This window comes from Cricetulus griseus (assembly GCF_003668045.3).
Source record: "Cricetulus griseus strain 17A/GY chromosome 1 unlocalized genomic scaffold, alternate assembly CriGri-PICRH-1.0 chr1_1, whole genome shotgun sequence".
NCBI classification, from domain to species: Eukaryota; Metazoa; Chordata; class Mammalia; order Rodentia; family Cricetidae; genus Cricetulus; species Cricetulus griseus.
This window is the reverse complement of record NW_023276807.1, coordinates 151,857,746-151,875,573: the sequence shown is the minus strand read 5'-3', so window position 1 is coordinate 151,875,573 and position 17,828 is coordinate 151,857,746. Positions and strand designations below refer to the sequence as shown.

Below are 17,828 nucleotides of genomic sequence, written 5' to 3'. Positions count from 1 at the left end.
GTTTACATACCAATAATCACTGATTTTGTAGAAGCCTGTTCTAACAAGTGTTTAAACAAAGTTGAAGACTGTCCTCTCATTTTCTGCATCTTTATTTCTATTTATACATATAGCCATGTATATACAACCTTAGAGACACATAAAAAGAATTTATTTGAATTTGAGATTTAGTTTCTGTGAAAGAACAATAGAAACCAGGAGATTTTTGTTAGCTGAGTCTGGAAAGTCTTGGCCCAGAGTTATTGGGAGAGAAGTACATTTTCCCTTGAAGATAAATGCCTAGTGAACATTTTCAAAAGAACTTTAATTCAATAAGATATAGTGTTACTAAGTGATAACATTTCATTGTCAGAGGCATCACTTTTTAAAAGCTGCTTAAGAACAATTTAGCCTCAAATCCAGAGGATTTGTTTTTGTTTGTTTTTACTATATTTTGTTGACTTTTATTTTTTGGATATTTTTTTAAGTAGACAAAAATCTGATACATATATTGAATGACTCCAGTAAGTAAATATGCTTATTTCTCACCTGTATTAAGTGACTACAGAGACCTGGGTTTGATCCCCAACACCACATAAAACCAGGTGTGCTTGCTGATAATCTTAGCAGTGGAAGGTAGAGTTGGGAGGATCAGCAATTCAAATTCTGTTGACCATCTACTGCTGAGCCTACAGCCTACCCCTAAGAGTAATTTGTTTCTCCTGTGAGACTCACTTGGAGAAAATTAAATATTCATTTGCAAGTGGTTATCAATTGGAGATAGCTTTAGGGTTAGGGATGAGGGCTTGTGTCCAATTCTTTCAGTTCTAGGAACCTATCTGGTGCAGACCCCTGCAGGTCCTGTGCAAGCTGCCTCAGTCTCTGTGAGTCCATATGTACACTGGTCCCACTGTGTTTAAAAGGCCTAGTTTCCTTGGTGTCCTCCATTCCTTCAGGCTCTTATAATCATTCTGCCTCCTCTTCGTCAGGGTTCCCTGAGTCCAAATGGGAGGGATTTGTCAAAAAGGTACATTTCTGAAGACACAAGGACAACTTGCCCAGGATGGAGATTCCTTGCAATACTGCTAGAGTAACTTCAACCCTATTCTTTATCACAAATCTCTACTTCTTGCCCCTGTTCAGCTGAGCCCTGAGATAACATAATACAATCAAGTAGTGGTCTTTTCTTTTCGTGTGTAATTTTAAGAGTCTGTGTATGCTACAAGAGATTCCTTTATGTTGAAATTTTATAACTTAGTAGAGTGAGATACAATTAAACAAAAAGTTAGCTTTCAGTAGGCAAGAGTTATAACATCATGCGAACACAGAGGTGAATAGCTAACCTGCTTTGTGAACAAGAACACATTGACAAGCATATTTATCTGTTTTCTGAAATAAACAAACTGTGAGGTAGGCAATGTGCCAGATCCTAATAAAATGAAAGACATAGACTGTCTTAAGTGGAGATTAGTATTTGTAAATGACTTGACTTTTCTAGAACAACAGTGACACACAGCTTTAAGATGCTAATGTTTTTCTAATCTCTGATGTATTTCCAACACCTGGCTTATAGTTAATTCCAGAGGGAAACTTTCATTTATATGCTTGGCTGAGTAGAAAATGTGTCAGCTTAGTTTCAAAAGCAAAAATACTGGTGTTAGTCCTAGTCAGGCAGTTCACTGAACTTAATTAAACCTGGAAGCTCCAGGAAGCTGAGAAGGATAACTTCCAATTTTGCCTTTTTGTAATTTAAATAACAGGACATCCTAAAATCCCCATCATGTTAATATTTTAAAAGTAGTTCAAGACAATCACTTTTAAGTTCTTGCTCCTAGAAAGTGCTTATAAATTATTCTTCTTGTTGCTCTCTATAATAAGTGTCTTTGTTGCACTAGTCACACAAATAGTCTCCACACTAGCCAAGACTTGTCAGACTGGTTCTCTATGGTTCATAAGTGACTTCTTTCTTCACCTCACTTTAACCTACAAAGCCACGGATGAGCTGATGCACACGCTCAGTCGCAGACCCGTCACCACAGGTCTCGGATCTTGCTAGTCAGCGATGTATCGGTGAGTTCCTGTCTCCTTTCTACCCAATTAACTATAGTCTTCAGTGGTCTGAGACAACCAAGGACTTGGCTCCCCAGCCAATTGTATTTGGTTTTTACTTGACATTGTGCCAAGTAGGTTCTTGTACAATCCGTAGGAGTGTTCCCCCTCTCTCTCTCTCTCTGCTCAGGCTCAGAAGTTTTCCAAAATGTAATGGAGACAGTGATGTACTGCTATGCTTAGTTTGCTTGTTTTGGGGAAGAATACAGTGTTTTTCTGATTTAGGCTTTATTGGTCTTATGAGAACATATACTTATTTCATAAGGTATACATAAAAAATATAAATGTGAAATCATGTGGTTAAAGTTGTTTACTTCTCTAAGTAGTCCAAAATTAAAAAGTGTAACCTATTTTGAAAGAATAAGAAGCAATTAAAGATGACTGCTTTAAAGAGCTAAATTGTCATAATTAGATTTCAAAAAGAAATCTAGTGATGGAGATGTAGTAGTTCATGGGCAGAGCATTTACCTGGCTGGTAAGAGACTCTGGGCTGAAACCTCAGCACAACAAACACATCAAACTCCAATATACCTGACCATAACAAACTTCTCTATTGTTTTCTTTCAATGTTAGAACCTAAGTAGTAACAAAATTTTAGTCTACTAATTTTAAATCAAAATAATCTTATTTAATTTTATATTAAAACTTATTTTCTAAAACATATTGATAAATCTACTGACTTATAGTTGATAAGTAAGTATCTTTAACACTTTGAGGAGAAAATATAAAAAAGGCAGTGGAATCTGTGCCTTCACTGCATAAGGAAAAAGCCTGTTTTTGTCACTGGTAGAAGTTCTCCATGTATTCAGTGAGAAGTTGGATATTCCTCTACTCTTTCAAAGAGGCAACTAAGAGTTACAGATCTTATAAACATGCGATGTCTGCCTTTTACAAGCATTTTAATAACCCATGATGCTCCTTGTATCTTTTCTTCTTCCTTTCATTCACTTTTATAATATTACTGTAGAAAATAGTACTTCAAGCAAGTCTTTATTGAGTTCACCATACTAGCATTCAGATTGTGTCTGTGTTAGATCTGATTGAATTTGAGTTTGAGTTTTAACATGTAGAGAGGCTGAAATGAAGCAAATACTTTGGTGAATTCTTTTTCTATAATTTATCTCTTATTTAAAACAGAAGATTTGTTAATTTTCAAAAGTCCTGTTTCAAAATAGATTATCTTTAAAGTAAACAAACAAACAAAAATCCCAAACCAACTAACAATCCAAAACCTCCCAGATCTGAAGACTTTATGACAGGTGAAACAGACTATGTGGGAATGGGGGCAATACTGGATGAGGTAGCAAAGGGTGGGCTTAGGTGGAAATGAACTGGGCTTATTACACAAATTTTCAAAAGATTGCTCTGAAGAAATCAGAATAAGTGTATGTTGATGGTTTCAGTTGGAGGACTTTGTCTCATTACTAGAACATAGAAGAAATAGCTGGGAAGTTTCTGTATTCATCTTTAGACACATTCTGACAGCCTTCTCCCTATCCCATCTAAATGAGAATCACTATTTAAGACATTTAAGGGTAAGAAAAAATTTAGATTGGGTGAAGATTCTTCCTGTTACTCTTCAATGTTCTTCAAATAGTTATGATATTCTTTGAGTATGAAGAGATCAACACATTGATTTTATAAACACACACAGAAGAAGAAAGCCAAAGAAATTCTTACTGTGTAAGCTTACAGGAGGAAGCTTGGGAGGAGAAGATATTTCTTAAATTTTTTTCTATAAATTTTTATTTAAATTAAAAACAATCTTATTTTACATACTAATCCCAGTTCCCTCTCTCTCCCATCCTCCCATGCCCCCCACTAACCCCCATCCCACCCCCCCAATATTTTTATTTTCCTAAGTATGTTTGCCAGTAACTGATGATAATGCAAATTAAAAGTAAGTGGATAAAACTTATAGGGACTAATATATATATTTTTTTAGCTGAAGGTGAGATGAGTAATATTCAAATGAAACAAAATATACAACTTTAATTTTTACTTACAAACTACTTTTCAAAGAGTGGCCCATGTACACCCTCTCATTAGAATCAATCAGCACTTAATACAAGTAGAGTTATTTAGCCCCATGGCATAAAGCCCCAGAAAGCTGTGATTGAACCACATGTTAAAGATTTGCCCAAAGGAAATCTGAAGTCCATGATGTTTGAGGAAAAAAACAATATAGTGTAGACTATATTGAGGAAGGAATATGTGAGTCTGGAGAAAAAAAAAACAAAGAATAAATGAAACAGTTGTTATTAAAAAGAAGTCATCCTTTGCTTTATTTAAATTGAAATAATTATATCTTAATGAGAGGTGCTCTCTTCCTAGACACCTTTCCCTTCAAGGAAGATGAGCACTTATTTATGCAGCATGCTGATGATGATGGAGGCAAGGGTAATTTCAGAAGGATTGGAAACTTAAGGGAGGGTGCAGACATATTGGGTAGTTTATGTCAAACAGGGAAACAGGTCTTATTTTCATCTTCAAAATAGGCTTGTTTACAGGAAAAACTTCACTGTAAAAACTACACCACACCCGGAAATTAGTCAGTAATGATATTGAAAGGAATTTTCATTGACAGGTAGGTTTAGAGTTGCAACATGTCTGTGCTACAAGGGTTTAACATGCACTCATTTCTCTTTCAGTTAAGGTCATTCCTGTTCATGGAAAAGGCTTTAGCAAGCTTTCGTTGGGATAAGCCCTATGTGGCCTCACATTGTGTATCATGTAAAGTCTATTCCATTGAGTAATGCTCTCCTATATGATTACTGTTATCACTCCTTTTAAAAGATAAGGTGTTGTGTGGTTCAAATGGTGCAGGCTCAATGTGGGATCTAGCATCCACACTTGTGGTCTGGAATTCCAGGCCCTTTTACCTATAACAGAGTGTCTACCACAGGTAGTAAATGAAGGACCATTTAGTCATCGGAGAGCTTGACGGAAATGAAAGAATCCACCATATATCTACATGGATAAAACATGAATACATAGGTCAAGAGACAGATGGTATATAAAGCCAACATGAAGTTGTCTACAGATGTGCTGAAAGACTGGAGGATAATTCCACTTTCATGTATGGGTTTCTAAACATCTTTAAAGAATCAGCTGTCTTGCTAATGCTATAAAATGAACATGTGACCCAGTTTCCGTACTGTCTTAAAGGTGACCAGTGACTGTGAGCACATTTAGATTATATCACTGTTTTCTACAAATGAGTTCATTGGCCAGAATTAACTGTATCTGTCTTTTCTTCTGGAATGAGTTTGGTTATTTTAAGGAGGAAACAAATGGAAACATCAGCACTAAGTTTTATACCCAAATCTAATAGTATTCTGTACTCAGTAGTTGTGGAGTAGTTCTCCTGTGATATTATGTGAAAAAAATAGAAGATATTACTAGTTACTCAGGTTGGGTGAGGTGGCATTCAGGAAGCTGAGGCTGTAGGAAGCTTCAGGTTCAAAAGTTCATGGACATCCTGGGCAATATAGTAAAACAGTTCAACAAAACAGAATAAGATAGAATTCATTCAAGCATATTTTCTTGGAGCTACTTAATTGGAGATCGTGGGTGGGAAATGTAAAGAAAAACTTCACAGGTCTGAGATCAGTAGATTAGGGTTCATGAAGAACTGAAGGCTGAGGATTTAAAGTGGGCTGCAGAGGCATTAACACATCATGCCAGGACCTGTAAGCCTGACATTTCTCCAAGTACATACATGGTTTGTGTAGGAGGGTGAGTTCTCAGGGTTTTCAAATAATTCTAATATGATAAACTAGTTTCAGGGAAATTCAAAATACCACTGAAGCATCATCAAATTTTATCGTGCAGTGTTTCATCTGAAGATGCCAGATGACATATGTATTTTGGAGCTGAATAAGTAAACACAGAGGGATTTTCCACTTTGTCTAAAGTTTAACTGTGAGTCAGAGCAGGGCAAAATAATAACTTCTATCATTTGAGTATACTGTGTAACAACTACCATCCAAAACCTATGTAGACTCCAAAACCTATGTTTTAATTGCAATGCTGACGCATCCTTGGCTGGGCCTTTCTGTTCATCTATGTAGTTAACTGTCTTACTGTGTTAAGAGATAGAGAAGTTATACTTTGAAAGAATGATTCAGTTATCTAATAAATGTTCTTTAAAATTAGCCTCTGTAACAGGAAGCATGAAAATTCCATTCCACAAAGGGAACAAAACACTGCAAGATTAGATAATTTGCATATGGCCACAGGAATACATGAGTCAGTCAGTACTAGAGATAGAATCTGACCTCCCAGTGCACCTGTGTACTATGCACAGTTTAGGAGGAGAGACAGATTAGTGTGGGTTAACTACACAGCCCACGAACTGTTGTTATGACTAACACTATTAGAACTTGAATAAAAATAGATGGCCCTCTTAAAAATTAACATTTTACATTTATTATGTACATGTTGATTTGAAATACCTACACATTACAGGATGGTTAAATTGAGCAAATGAATATATATAGTACTTCATATAGATTATTATTTTTTAGTGAGAACAGGTAAAATCTACTCTCAGTATTTTTCATGCATATGACACATTGTTATTAAATGTAGTTACCATGTGGTAGCTCTCTTGAGCTTATTCCTCCTAGTTAACTCAAAGTCCATTTTATAAAGCTAGACTGAATATTGAAATCTTGTCAGGCCATATGTCATAAAATGCAGAGAGGATACATGTAGGAAGAATAAAAAAAAATTCCCTGAGAGATATAGATTCCAATATATAACTTATCATTTGTTGCCTTCTAGCAACCCCTTGAGGCAGCTAATTTTAATAATTAGATGGCAGTACATAAAGGAAAACCAAAGGTTGATGGAACTGAATCAAGCCATTGTTAAGCACTTGGTCATTGGGAATTCAGAGAGTTCTAACCTTTGCTTTAAAAATGTACACACCTTGGCTAACAGGAAGTAGCAGTATGATTATTTAGAGCCCAGCACTATATCAAACCCAAGATGAGTGCTTTTTTTACAATTATTTGGAAGATGCTTATGAATTTGGGTAACAAAAAGGCCAGGCTGTTCATAGTCAAAAAACCCGTGTCTTAATCTACCAGGTAAGAAAATGGAAACCATTAGCTTGAAGTTACAGAGCTTATAACAGTAGATTATTATAATTTTGTGACGCCATCCATGCACACTTGGGGGCTGGCACAGGTGACGCAGACCACGCACACTTGGATGTGGTCAGAGTGACGTAACAAGGCTTTAAATATCAGGGACGCATGCATGTGGCTTTCTTTTCCCTCTTCAGCCTGGCTGTACAAGACTGGCTCCATCTTGTGAGTACTTCCTAACAAACCATCTGTTTCAAACTAGTTCTGACTGTTTGTGATCCACATTAATTGAGTTCCACATGCATATATAGAAAGATTATTTTTATTTTCTTAAGAATTTTAAAATACATGTGAGTATTTAAAGGAAAATTTGCAATAGTATAGGGATTTCAAAGTAAAATGATCTGATTCTAATGCATCAATAATCACTTTATATGTATAGGGTCTAAATCAGTGGTTCTCAACCTTCCTAATGCTGTGACCCTTTAATAGAGTTCCTCATGTTGTGGTGAGGAACATCATAAGATTAATTTCATTGCTACTTCCTAACTGTAATTTTGCTACTGTTATGAATCATAATGTAAATATCTTATATGCAGGATGGTCCTAGTGAAAACGGTGTTTGAACCCCAAAGGGGTTACAACCCACAGGTTGAGAACCACTGGTCCAAATACTGAAAGCTGGGGCTGAAGGGGCACTCAGTGGGTAAAGACACAGTGCCAAGCTTGGTGAACGGAGTTTGATCCCCAGGGCACACATAACAGAAGGAGAGCACTGACTTCTGGGAGTTGTCATCTGATCTCCATACACATGGCATGCATGCCCTTCCCTGAAAATGAATGGATGTAACTTAAAAAATGGAAACACAAATATACCCTGAAAGAAATTTTTCAGATGGGATTAAATAAGAGAAAGAAGACCTATTTTCCTTCTAGAAGGAACCCACTATAAATATGATAATATAGAAAAGTTAAACATATGCTAAAAACCCAAATACCAACAAACTCTAATCAAAAGATGTATGTAAGTGTATTTTAATCTTAGAGAAAGTAGACTTTAGAATGAGGAAAATGACTGGGGATAATAGGCTGAATTGACCCACAAGGTAGCAGTCTAAAATGTGTTTACCCCTGTTACAGAACAGAGGTTCAAATAAATAAGACAGACAGTGCTGAAGGGTAAAACAGGCAAATCCACAGTTACTCCTGGAGATGTTGACTCTTCCCTGTCACTATCTGACAGAACAAGTGGACAGAAACTCAGGTAAGACACAGTGGACCTGAAAACACTAAAACAATTTGACCTTGCTGACCTGTAGCAAACCTTCTACCCAAGAAGGGCAGAGTGCAAATTCTCATATGCACAGATGCACAGGGAAAATTTACCATAATAGACTTTATTCTGGCCATAAAACAAAAGACAGAAAAATGCCCTAGAATGATCAGCAGTGGGCATGGTGGCTTAGAGGGAATCATTGTACAGCATGGCCAAGGGCTGCTGCAGTTATGGGAAAGAGTTTTCAGATTGGTGCTCCAATTACCATTAGATTATGGACAAGCAAGATAAGAGCCAGGGGGATTAATATTCAAAACTCTCAACCTCTGACATTCTGTTCTAATGAGAAGATACAATCTATTTGAAAATTAAGTTTTAGTGCATGTATGTTGCAGGTTACTATTTGTGGCCAAACATTTATTAAGTAAATTTATTTCCTAAATTTACATCATATACAGAAAATAGGGCTGTCTATTTTCTAATTATATGCTATTGCTAAGGTAATTCAAATAAGATTTCAGGATGCACAGGAGTTTGTACATTATTTGGGAGATCCTTGGTGATGGGTTACTCTGCTTATGGGTTACTCTGCTTCCCTGGGAAATAGAGCCTAGAGAACGGGCATAGCTTATGTTCCACAACCCTGGCAACCACAATGTTAAACTTTATCAGGGTACAATTTACAAAATTTTAAAACTAACTTGGAAAGCAAGTATTTAAAACTACAAGCTTTTCACAGATTTGATACTTAATTGATTTGTCCATGTAACATTTTCAGGGGCTTTTATTTTAAATTGATGTAAGATGTAATTTACGGCAGTTTTAAAAAAATATTGACTTGTAGATAAGTGTTAAAAATGAAAAGTAAAAGTTTCTTAACTTCCTTCTTGCACCTGTTTCCTAAAAAGAAATCTATCAATAAAATTAAGAAAATATGATGTGTAGTCCCTTAAGTCTCTTTGCTTGCTGAAAATTATGTCAAATAATCTGAAATTGTAGTCAACAGAAAACCAGTACATTTTAGACATAGTATGAAGATTGATTAATACATCAAAGAATGCTTATATCAATGCTAAACATTATTTCTGGATTATGTGAGGTATTGAGCATCAGTTTTGATGGATCTTAAAAAGACACTACGGTAAATTTCTATTTATTACCATTGTTTCTTAAAAAATTAGAGCATATGACATCACACTGCAAGAAGCTGGGATGCTTTGGACTACTATGATGTTGAATACTCAGATTTCTGTAAGGTTGAAACCCGGGTCACTTGCCTCAAGTTCACTGTCAGTTCACCTTGTCAATCAAGCTCTCACAGGGGACTGAAGTCAAGAGTCTAAATGGAGATTTAATAGAAACATAGAAACATTACAGAACGTGTTTGAATGTCTGAAGCTCTGTGTTAGCAGTGACAGGGAGGTCTCCAGCTCAGATTCCTCAACCTTCCTTCTGTATACCCCTCTGCACACAGTAGCATAGGCATGTCTGGTAATTCCTGCCCCACCCCATTGCAGAGGTACAGTTCCCCAGCTCTGGCTGCCATGGCATGCTTTGTTTGTTCTGCTATAACAAACTGCGGCTTTTATAGTTCCCCATGCCCATTTAGTGTCTTAAATAGAAGAATATGAGCAAAGTACACATTAGTGGTACTGAAGCTTACAGTAGATCATCACATGTGTGATCCCATACCTAGCTACTCACTGACAGATTTTTTTAAATTTTTGTGCCCCATTTATTCATAATCATAAATTTCTAGAGGTTGGGCAAAGTGTTCACATGCATGCCAATTTGTGGTAACTTAAGTTACAGCCTATGGGTTGGAGAGTTTATAAGGACATTGATGGTAGGGTCATGTAGATCAGATCAAGTCCCCCCTGCAGGGTCACTACTAGCATTTACATAAAATGCCTATCAAAGTCTGATGCCACCACACGCAGTCGTGCCAGCATTACTGTATAGAAATATCACCTGAGTTTTGTGGTTGGTTAAATACAGAAATAGTTATACTCTAGGGCTTGCCTAAGGTAATAGTTAATAGAGTATAGGGTTTTCTATTAAAATACCTTAGAATTTATTTATCAAACAATATAATATTTTAAAGCCTACTTTTATGCCTACTATGCCAATAATTTTTTTTTCGATACAGGATTTCTCTGTGTAGCTTTGGAGCTTATCCTGGCACTCGCTCTGGAGACCAGGCTGGCCTTGAACTCATACAGATCCGCCTGCCTCTGCCTCCTGAGTGCTGGGATTAAAGGCATGCGCCACCAACGCCCGGACTATGCCAATAATCTTAAGCTATTTTATAATATGGTAGTGTTTCTAAAGTCATTGCAATAGTAATTATGAAAGCCTGGTCAGATTTTTTTAAATTTAAGTTTTTATTCTTTATATACATTACATCCTGACTTCAGTTTCTCCTATCTCCACTACTTCCAGTAATGCCTACTCCTTGAAACTCACCTTTCCCCAGATCCACTCCTCCTCTATTTGCCTTAAAAAGTAAACAAACAAACAAAAAACTGACCTCTCAGGGATATCAGCTGAACACGGCATAACACATCACAATAAGACAAGGCACAAGCCCTCACAGCTGGGCAAGGCAACACAGTAGGAGGAAAATGGACCCAAGAGCAGGCAAAAGAGTCAGAGACACCCCCACTACTGCTGTTAGGGGTACCTCAAGAAGGCCAAGCTTTGCAACCATAACATACATGCAGAAGACCTAGCTCAGACCCATGATGGATCCCTGTTGTTGCTTCAGTCTCTGGGAGTCCCTATGAGCCCTGCTTACTTGATTCTGTGGGTCACGCTCTTATGGTGTCCTTGCTGGTCAGATATTTTTAAAACTTATTGCAAAACTCTGTGTCTGGTTGATTTCATACAGCCCCATTCCTAGCAAATTACTTTTAATGAACTGTTATTGACACTGTCAGTATTGAAGGACATAATAAGAGTTCTTTGTAGCTATTTTGGTTTAGCTGTTAATAATAGAGACTGAAGTTAATTATATTGCACACTGTGCTTTTTATGAAGGACTAATAATGATATTGCTGAACGACTGTGTTGCTTTTTCCTTATGGATACCAAAAAGAAGATATCAGATCAGGATTTGCTCCCCCCCCCATTTGTTGTTGTATCTTCTGCTTAGTTTTGTTTGGGGGATGCCTTCTAGAAACCTACCAGTGTTGTGGCATGACTCAAGGAAATGTCTGTACGCAAATATTTTAGCACTATTTCCATTTTATATTTTTACTTTTATTTTGCCTTCTTCTTCCATCCACAAACTTAATTTAGTAGCAACGTCAACACCACCACCACACACTCACACACATGCACACACACATTTTCATATGTCATCTTAAATCAGTTTGGTACAATGTGGGAGACAAATAAAAAACATTCATGATAAGTACACTGATAGTGCAAATTACCCAACATATGTTCCTGCTGAATCCCAGAGCTAGAAATAAAAACACTTTTCCTTTATTTGTGCTGATGCTGTAAAAATAAAATAGAAATAGTTGTTTGACAACTAGTGGCATTCTTGCTTTAATCACAATTTCCTTATGAGAATTTTTAATAATATCATATAGGGATTAAGCATATAATTCAATCCATAGATTAAGATGATGCTCTTAGATACTTCATAGTAGTGTTCTTACATCAATGAATAGCAGAGAAATATGTTTTTTTTGCAATTTTATAAGATTAATTTGCTTGATTTTTTTCTTCCAAAAAGTAACAGCAGCTAGAAAGACATTTCAACATTTCAGAGCATTTGTTGCTCTTGAAGAGGACTCAGGTTCAGTTTCCAGCCCCACACTATAACTCAAAATCATCTGAAACTCTAGGGAGCTGATGCCCTGTCTGGCCTCCATAGGCACCAGGCAAACAAGTGGTACTCATGTATACATGCAAGCAGTACACTAATACATTAAAAGACAACAATGAAAACATACTCCCTGTCTTAGTTAGGGTTAGTATTGCTGTGATGAAATACCATGACCAAAAGCAACTTGGGAAGGAAAGGCTTTATTTCACTCACAGTTCTCTATAACAGTTCATCATCAAAGCAGTGAGGAGGGGAACTCAAGCAGGGTGGGAACTCAAGCAAGGCAGCAACTCAAGCAGGGCAGGAACCCAGAGGCAGGAGCTGATGCAGAGGCCACAGAGGGGTCTGCTTACTGGCTTGCTCCCTATGGCTTGCTCAGTCTGCTTTCTTATAGAACTCAGGACCACCAGTCCAGGGATGGCACCACCCACAATGGCTGGGCCCTTTCCCTTCAATCACTAATTAGGAAAACGCCCTACAGACAGTACTTATTGGAGGTTTTTTTCTCAGTTGAGGTTCCCTCCTTTCAGATAATTCTAGTTTGTGTAAAGTTGATATAAAATCAGTAAGTACACTACCTATGCCTACATATATTATTAATTTTGTTTCTTCCTTGTGTACTTCTATAATTTTGTCTTAGAAATATCAGAAAGAGTAAAAATCATACTGCCCTGACACAATTAGAATGTATTTAAATATTGGTCTCTAGATACGAAACCGTGCAAGGACACAGCTGTGCTCTCCACTGGTTCTGTATTGTCTGTGGCTGCTTTACCACACAGCTACTGAGTAGCTAGCTGTAGCAGACAACCCACAGCCTAAAAAACAGAAAGATCTATCACTTTAACCTTCACACAAAAGCTGCTCAGACTCCAGCTGAAGAAGCTGCTGACCATTCTTCACTATCACCAAGTCATGGACATCATGGACATGCTTGCTAGAACAGTGGGGCTGCTGTGTTGCTGAGATGTACCAGTCAGCCCTGCTTGCTGCCAGGGAGAGTTTAACAAGAAATTTGAGAGCCACTGTTGTCAGCAGGGTGCTGACTGGGCTCAGTAGCTGCCTGTTCTGACAAGTTCTTCCTCAGAAGCATCAAACTCCTTATGTAATCTCCACAGCCTGCCAGCAGGCTTGCTGACTGTTTCACCTCCCCCCTCTCCCTCACGTTTTGCTGTCATTGCCTTTCTTTTGTTTAGTACTGTTCTAAAAATGACATCCATAGAAATGATATTGATGACACAATATTGGGCCTATTACTTCTCTTCCAGCAAATTATGGCCAGTCAAATATATCTGTACCTCATCTCCTATATTTATTCAGCTTCTCACTAAGTACAAATTTCCCCCAGATGAAAAGAAAAAATAGAAAGCATTTTGGCAATTTGAACTTATTGAAGGAATTAGAATTCCAAAAGTCTTCCTGAGGGTGAATTTAGGGTGAATTAAACTAAGTTTTGGAGTGCCAAAGAAGTGTTTGGACATGATACTTGATATAGGACATGCACTCAATACAGGAGCATCCACTGATGTGACAAATATTTATTTCTCTATTTGATTGATGCTTTTACAACTCTTTCCAACCATATCTGCTTTGGAACAGTTTAGTGCTGGATGACTTGGTGAGAAAAAAAAGGAAACTAAGAAATAATAAGTTATACCTTAATAAAGGGAAAAAGAAACCAAGTTAATTGGCATGAAAAAACAATGATATAGATTGGGAAAGGAAGGTATAGTGCTTCAAATGGCAAATGTCTTGGTAACATGAGCACCAATATTACTATCAATAATTAAAATAATTATGATAAATGTTACTGATATTAGTATTTTTTCACATGGGCATTCTATATGATAAAATGACTTAACGTTTAACTTCCATAGAGCTCATCTGTTTAGGAGTGGGATTAATAATCTTTGTTTTTCATGCAGAAAAAACATGGGAGAGAAGTGCATCTACTGGGATAAAGGAGTTGGTGGCAGCATGCAGAAATACACTCTAATAATTGTTTTTCTAAATTGTTTTGACTGGATTCTCTTTGTCCTGTGATATTCTTCTTGCCTCCTATCACCAAAGAAAGCATGCCACTCAGATATTGTGGAGATCAGGAAAGGAAGCTAGAGTGGTACCTTGTACACACACACACACACACACACACACACACACACACACACACACACACCAGATCTGATATTCCTTCGCCATTTTTTAATTCTTTATCAGTTCTCTTTATCATCTCTCTTTTCTCCCTCTTCTCCATTTATTTCAAAAGTCTATTTATTATTTAAAGAATCTATCATAAAACTAAAACATGCATAGATTCAAATGAAAGTTTGGTTCATTTGTTATTCTCCTTCTTACTGCTAATAATTCAGCTCCTCCTATATTTTTATTATGCATACACCATATAATTATCTTAAATGATAGAATGTAAAATACATCTCATTCGTATTCATCATCATATATTTTACTAAATGGATAATTGACCACTTCACGTTAATACAAGCAGATTTGCACTCATCAACTTAGTGACTGCCTTGCTTGGATTTCTGTCTGTATTAAAAAAGCCACTGTCAAGCACACACAACTTATACTTCATATCTCAGCATAATAACCATATACTTTTGGCTATTCTATCCTGATTTCTCTAACATAAACTTATATACTTTATCTGGCATGCATGAACATTCATTGGTAACCTTCCCTCCCTGTTTCAACCCCAATGTCTTGCTTACGTCTGCTATATGCATCTCCTTTCTTCTGCAACAGATGAATAGCAAGCATCCAGAGATAGATGGGACAGGAATCAGGCTGGGGAACTTCATGGGCACAAGTTTGCATGGAAAAATAAGCACCTCTTAAAAAATATTTTTATGCTATAGTAATTGCCATTCTAGGAACAGGTGTTTGGAACCCTACTCAAGGGAAAATTGGTGATCAAAGAGGTCAGAGAGAGAACACTGAAGTTTCCATGGCTACCATCCCATGGGAAAATCATAACAAGAAGGGAGGGAAACAACTAGGGTCCCATGGGCCTAGACACTATATCCCATAACTGGCAACTGGGACAGGCAGGATCCTGTGAAGATGGTAACACCAATTTTCCCTTCTCAGTGCCCAGGCACAAAGATATAATGATGGCGCTGCAAGATCAATTCGATAATATTTCCTGCTGGTTCTATGTACCAAGCAATGAATCCTCTTAATTTGTATAAGTAAAATGTATTTATTGCAAAGTACTTTGCAGTTTGCAAGAAGCTTCCTGTGCTCACTGGGGTGCTGCAGGCAGGATGGGCATCCTGTCCTTATTGATGGGTGGAGAAACTTAGCATTTGAATGGTTGGAGTCAGAGATGGTAATGAAAAGACTAGAAGTACAATCCTCTTTAAGGGGGATTCAGTACCAGGGACTCGTCCACCACTATGTATTGGACAAGTAGCATTCTAGAAAGAAAAGAGCCTATTTCACTCAATTTATAGACGGGAGAAATTAATAAATAGCTGCATTATAGCCAAAGCCTTACCAAACAGTGACTTTATTTATTTTATTATTATTATCTTTTTAGTGTTTGAATTAAGTAGAATTCAACTAAAATATATAATCAACAGCAGTTGGCAATTTAATCAACCAAACAAAAGTCAGGTCTACCAACAAGTGTTAGGAAGAAGTCACACAGAAAGGGCTCCCAAAACATCATGGAAGCATACAGGTAAATATTTGGTCAAACACTAGGACTTTTAGGAAGCCTTCCATATTCCTTTCTTTGCACCCTCAAGGTCAGCTTTGGAATTTACTCATAAATTAGAAGGCACATAGAATTAGATCTGCAGTGGGGTATGCAGTTTGAGCTTTACTACAATTCAGAAGCTATTTAAAATTCTACTGTTCAGAAACAAGGTTTAAATGTATAGCTCTACAGAATCCTACTCTGTAGCTTGTACTCTGCTTGTTGGACATATGACAGCTAACTCGTACAGAAGCCCCATGTACAAGCCAGACACTCTTGTCACTGTTCTACATATACAACTTTTGTTTAGCCCTAACAAATAATCCTATGGTATAGGGACCATTCCTATCACCTTTGTGTTATAAATAAACTACAGCATGAAAGAGTCAAATGACTTGCCCAAGGTCCAACAGTCAGAAACCAGTGTTCTTCTCAGCAGCTGGGCATTATAACTGATAACCAGAGCAGCACACTACTACCATCTGAAAGTCCAATGTTCCTAACTTAGCTAAAGTATAGATGAGAGATGTACTACCATATAATTCATCTATTTGTTTCCTTCCTCAGGCCACCTGTGGCGAGGGCCAGGAAGAGAACGTGTGTGGAGCCCTGGGTTATTGGCCTCATCTCTTTTTTATCCCTAATTGTCGTGGCTGTGTGCATTGGACTCACTGTTCACTATGTCAGATATAGTAAGTATGAGATGCCCTGGTATCATGTGACTTGCTCCAGCTGTTTCCTCATGGAATTTCCTGTCTTGGCTTGCCTCGGGGTTGTTTCTTCATCACTATGATTTATTTGCATAGCTAAGAACAGTTTGACTGCTTTGTTTTTCATTTTAATCTTCACGAACCAAGGAGGATCCATCTTTCCATCTTTAATGGAAGAGTTCTTCCGGCTAGGAATAGAATGCTACTTTTCATTATAATTGATAAGTGATAAAGGAGTCTTAAATAGGGGAAGACCAGGGGTTAGCTAGAATAGAAAGTCTTGGGTTAGTTGATTTAACCCAATAACTTTGATTTTAAAAAAATCTAGTTCATCAAAATCTTAACACTCCAATGAATGAATTAGACAATGAAATATCATATAAAGCTAAGCTGTATTCTGCACTAAGTAAGTTGGAAAGGAGTTCACAATGGTGTATTGTTAAATAAGTGCCTATGTTATTTAAAATCTCATCTTGGAATGTTAGTGATAACAGAGGACAAGATATACTGAGGTTAATTATGAAGAGGTTCACTTTGTGGTTTTGAGGTCTCACACTGCCATATGAACTGCTAGTTGCTGTTATTAAGAAGGTACCCAGGGGAGTACAGAGCTCTTCTTCCAGGATGTAACAACCCTTCTGACGTTTCTCTGTACTGTGCCTTGGGTTTTAATTAGCTGACTCAACTATGACCTCTTAGTATACTATCTCCCTGAGTGACTAGATTATGTTTTGATATTGAAGGCCTTGAAACCATAGAAGCTACTCACTTGATTCTAATTTAATTGGGAATCTGATTCAGGTGCTTTCCTATACAGAGAAATAGTGATCTGTAATCTGATTATGTTCCTTTACTATCCACAAAGTACAACCTTAATTTCCAGACCAAGGTGGATATACCTCTTTTGTTTTGTTTAAAGAAAAACAGTGCTTTAAATGGATTTTTTGAGGTGGTATTTATGCACATGCAGGTCTTTAAAATTGGGATATCTTTATTTTGATAATAGAAATTTTTCTGGAATATTTTTAATACAAAAAAGTTGCTAAAATAACATTACAAAATACAAATCTGTTATGAATATAATGAGCTTTATTATGTT

At 37.0% G+C, this 17,828-nt stretch overlaps 1 protein-coding gene across 1 annotated transcript in view; it reads left to right on the top strand.

The window, feature by feature from the left end:
* Positions 1-2,041: 2,041 nt before the first annotated feature.
* The window catches only part of LOC100764592 (transmembrane protease serine 11E), a 34,095-nt gene continuing 18,308 nt past the window's right edge, over positions 2,042-17,828 (top strand). The window contains exons 1-2 of the mRNA XM_027390712.2: positions 2,042-2,049; positions 16,587-16,711. Of these exons, the coding sequence (XP_027246513.1) occupies positions 2,042-2,049; positions 16,587-16,711 (133 nt within the window). The remainder of the gene's footprint in view (positions 2,050-16,586; positions 16,712-17,828) is intronic.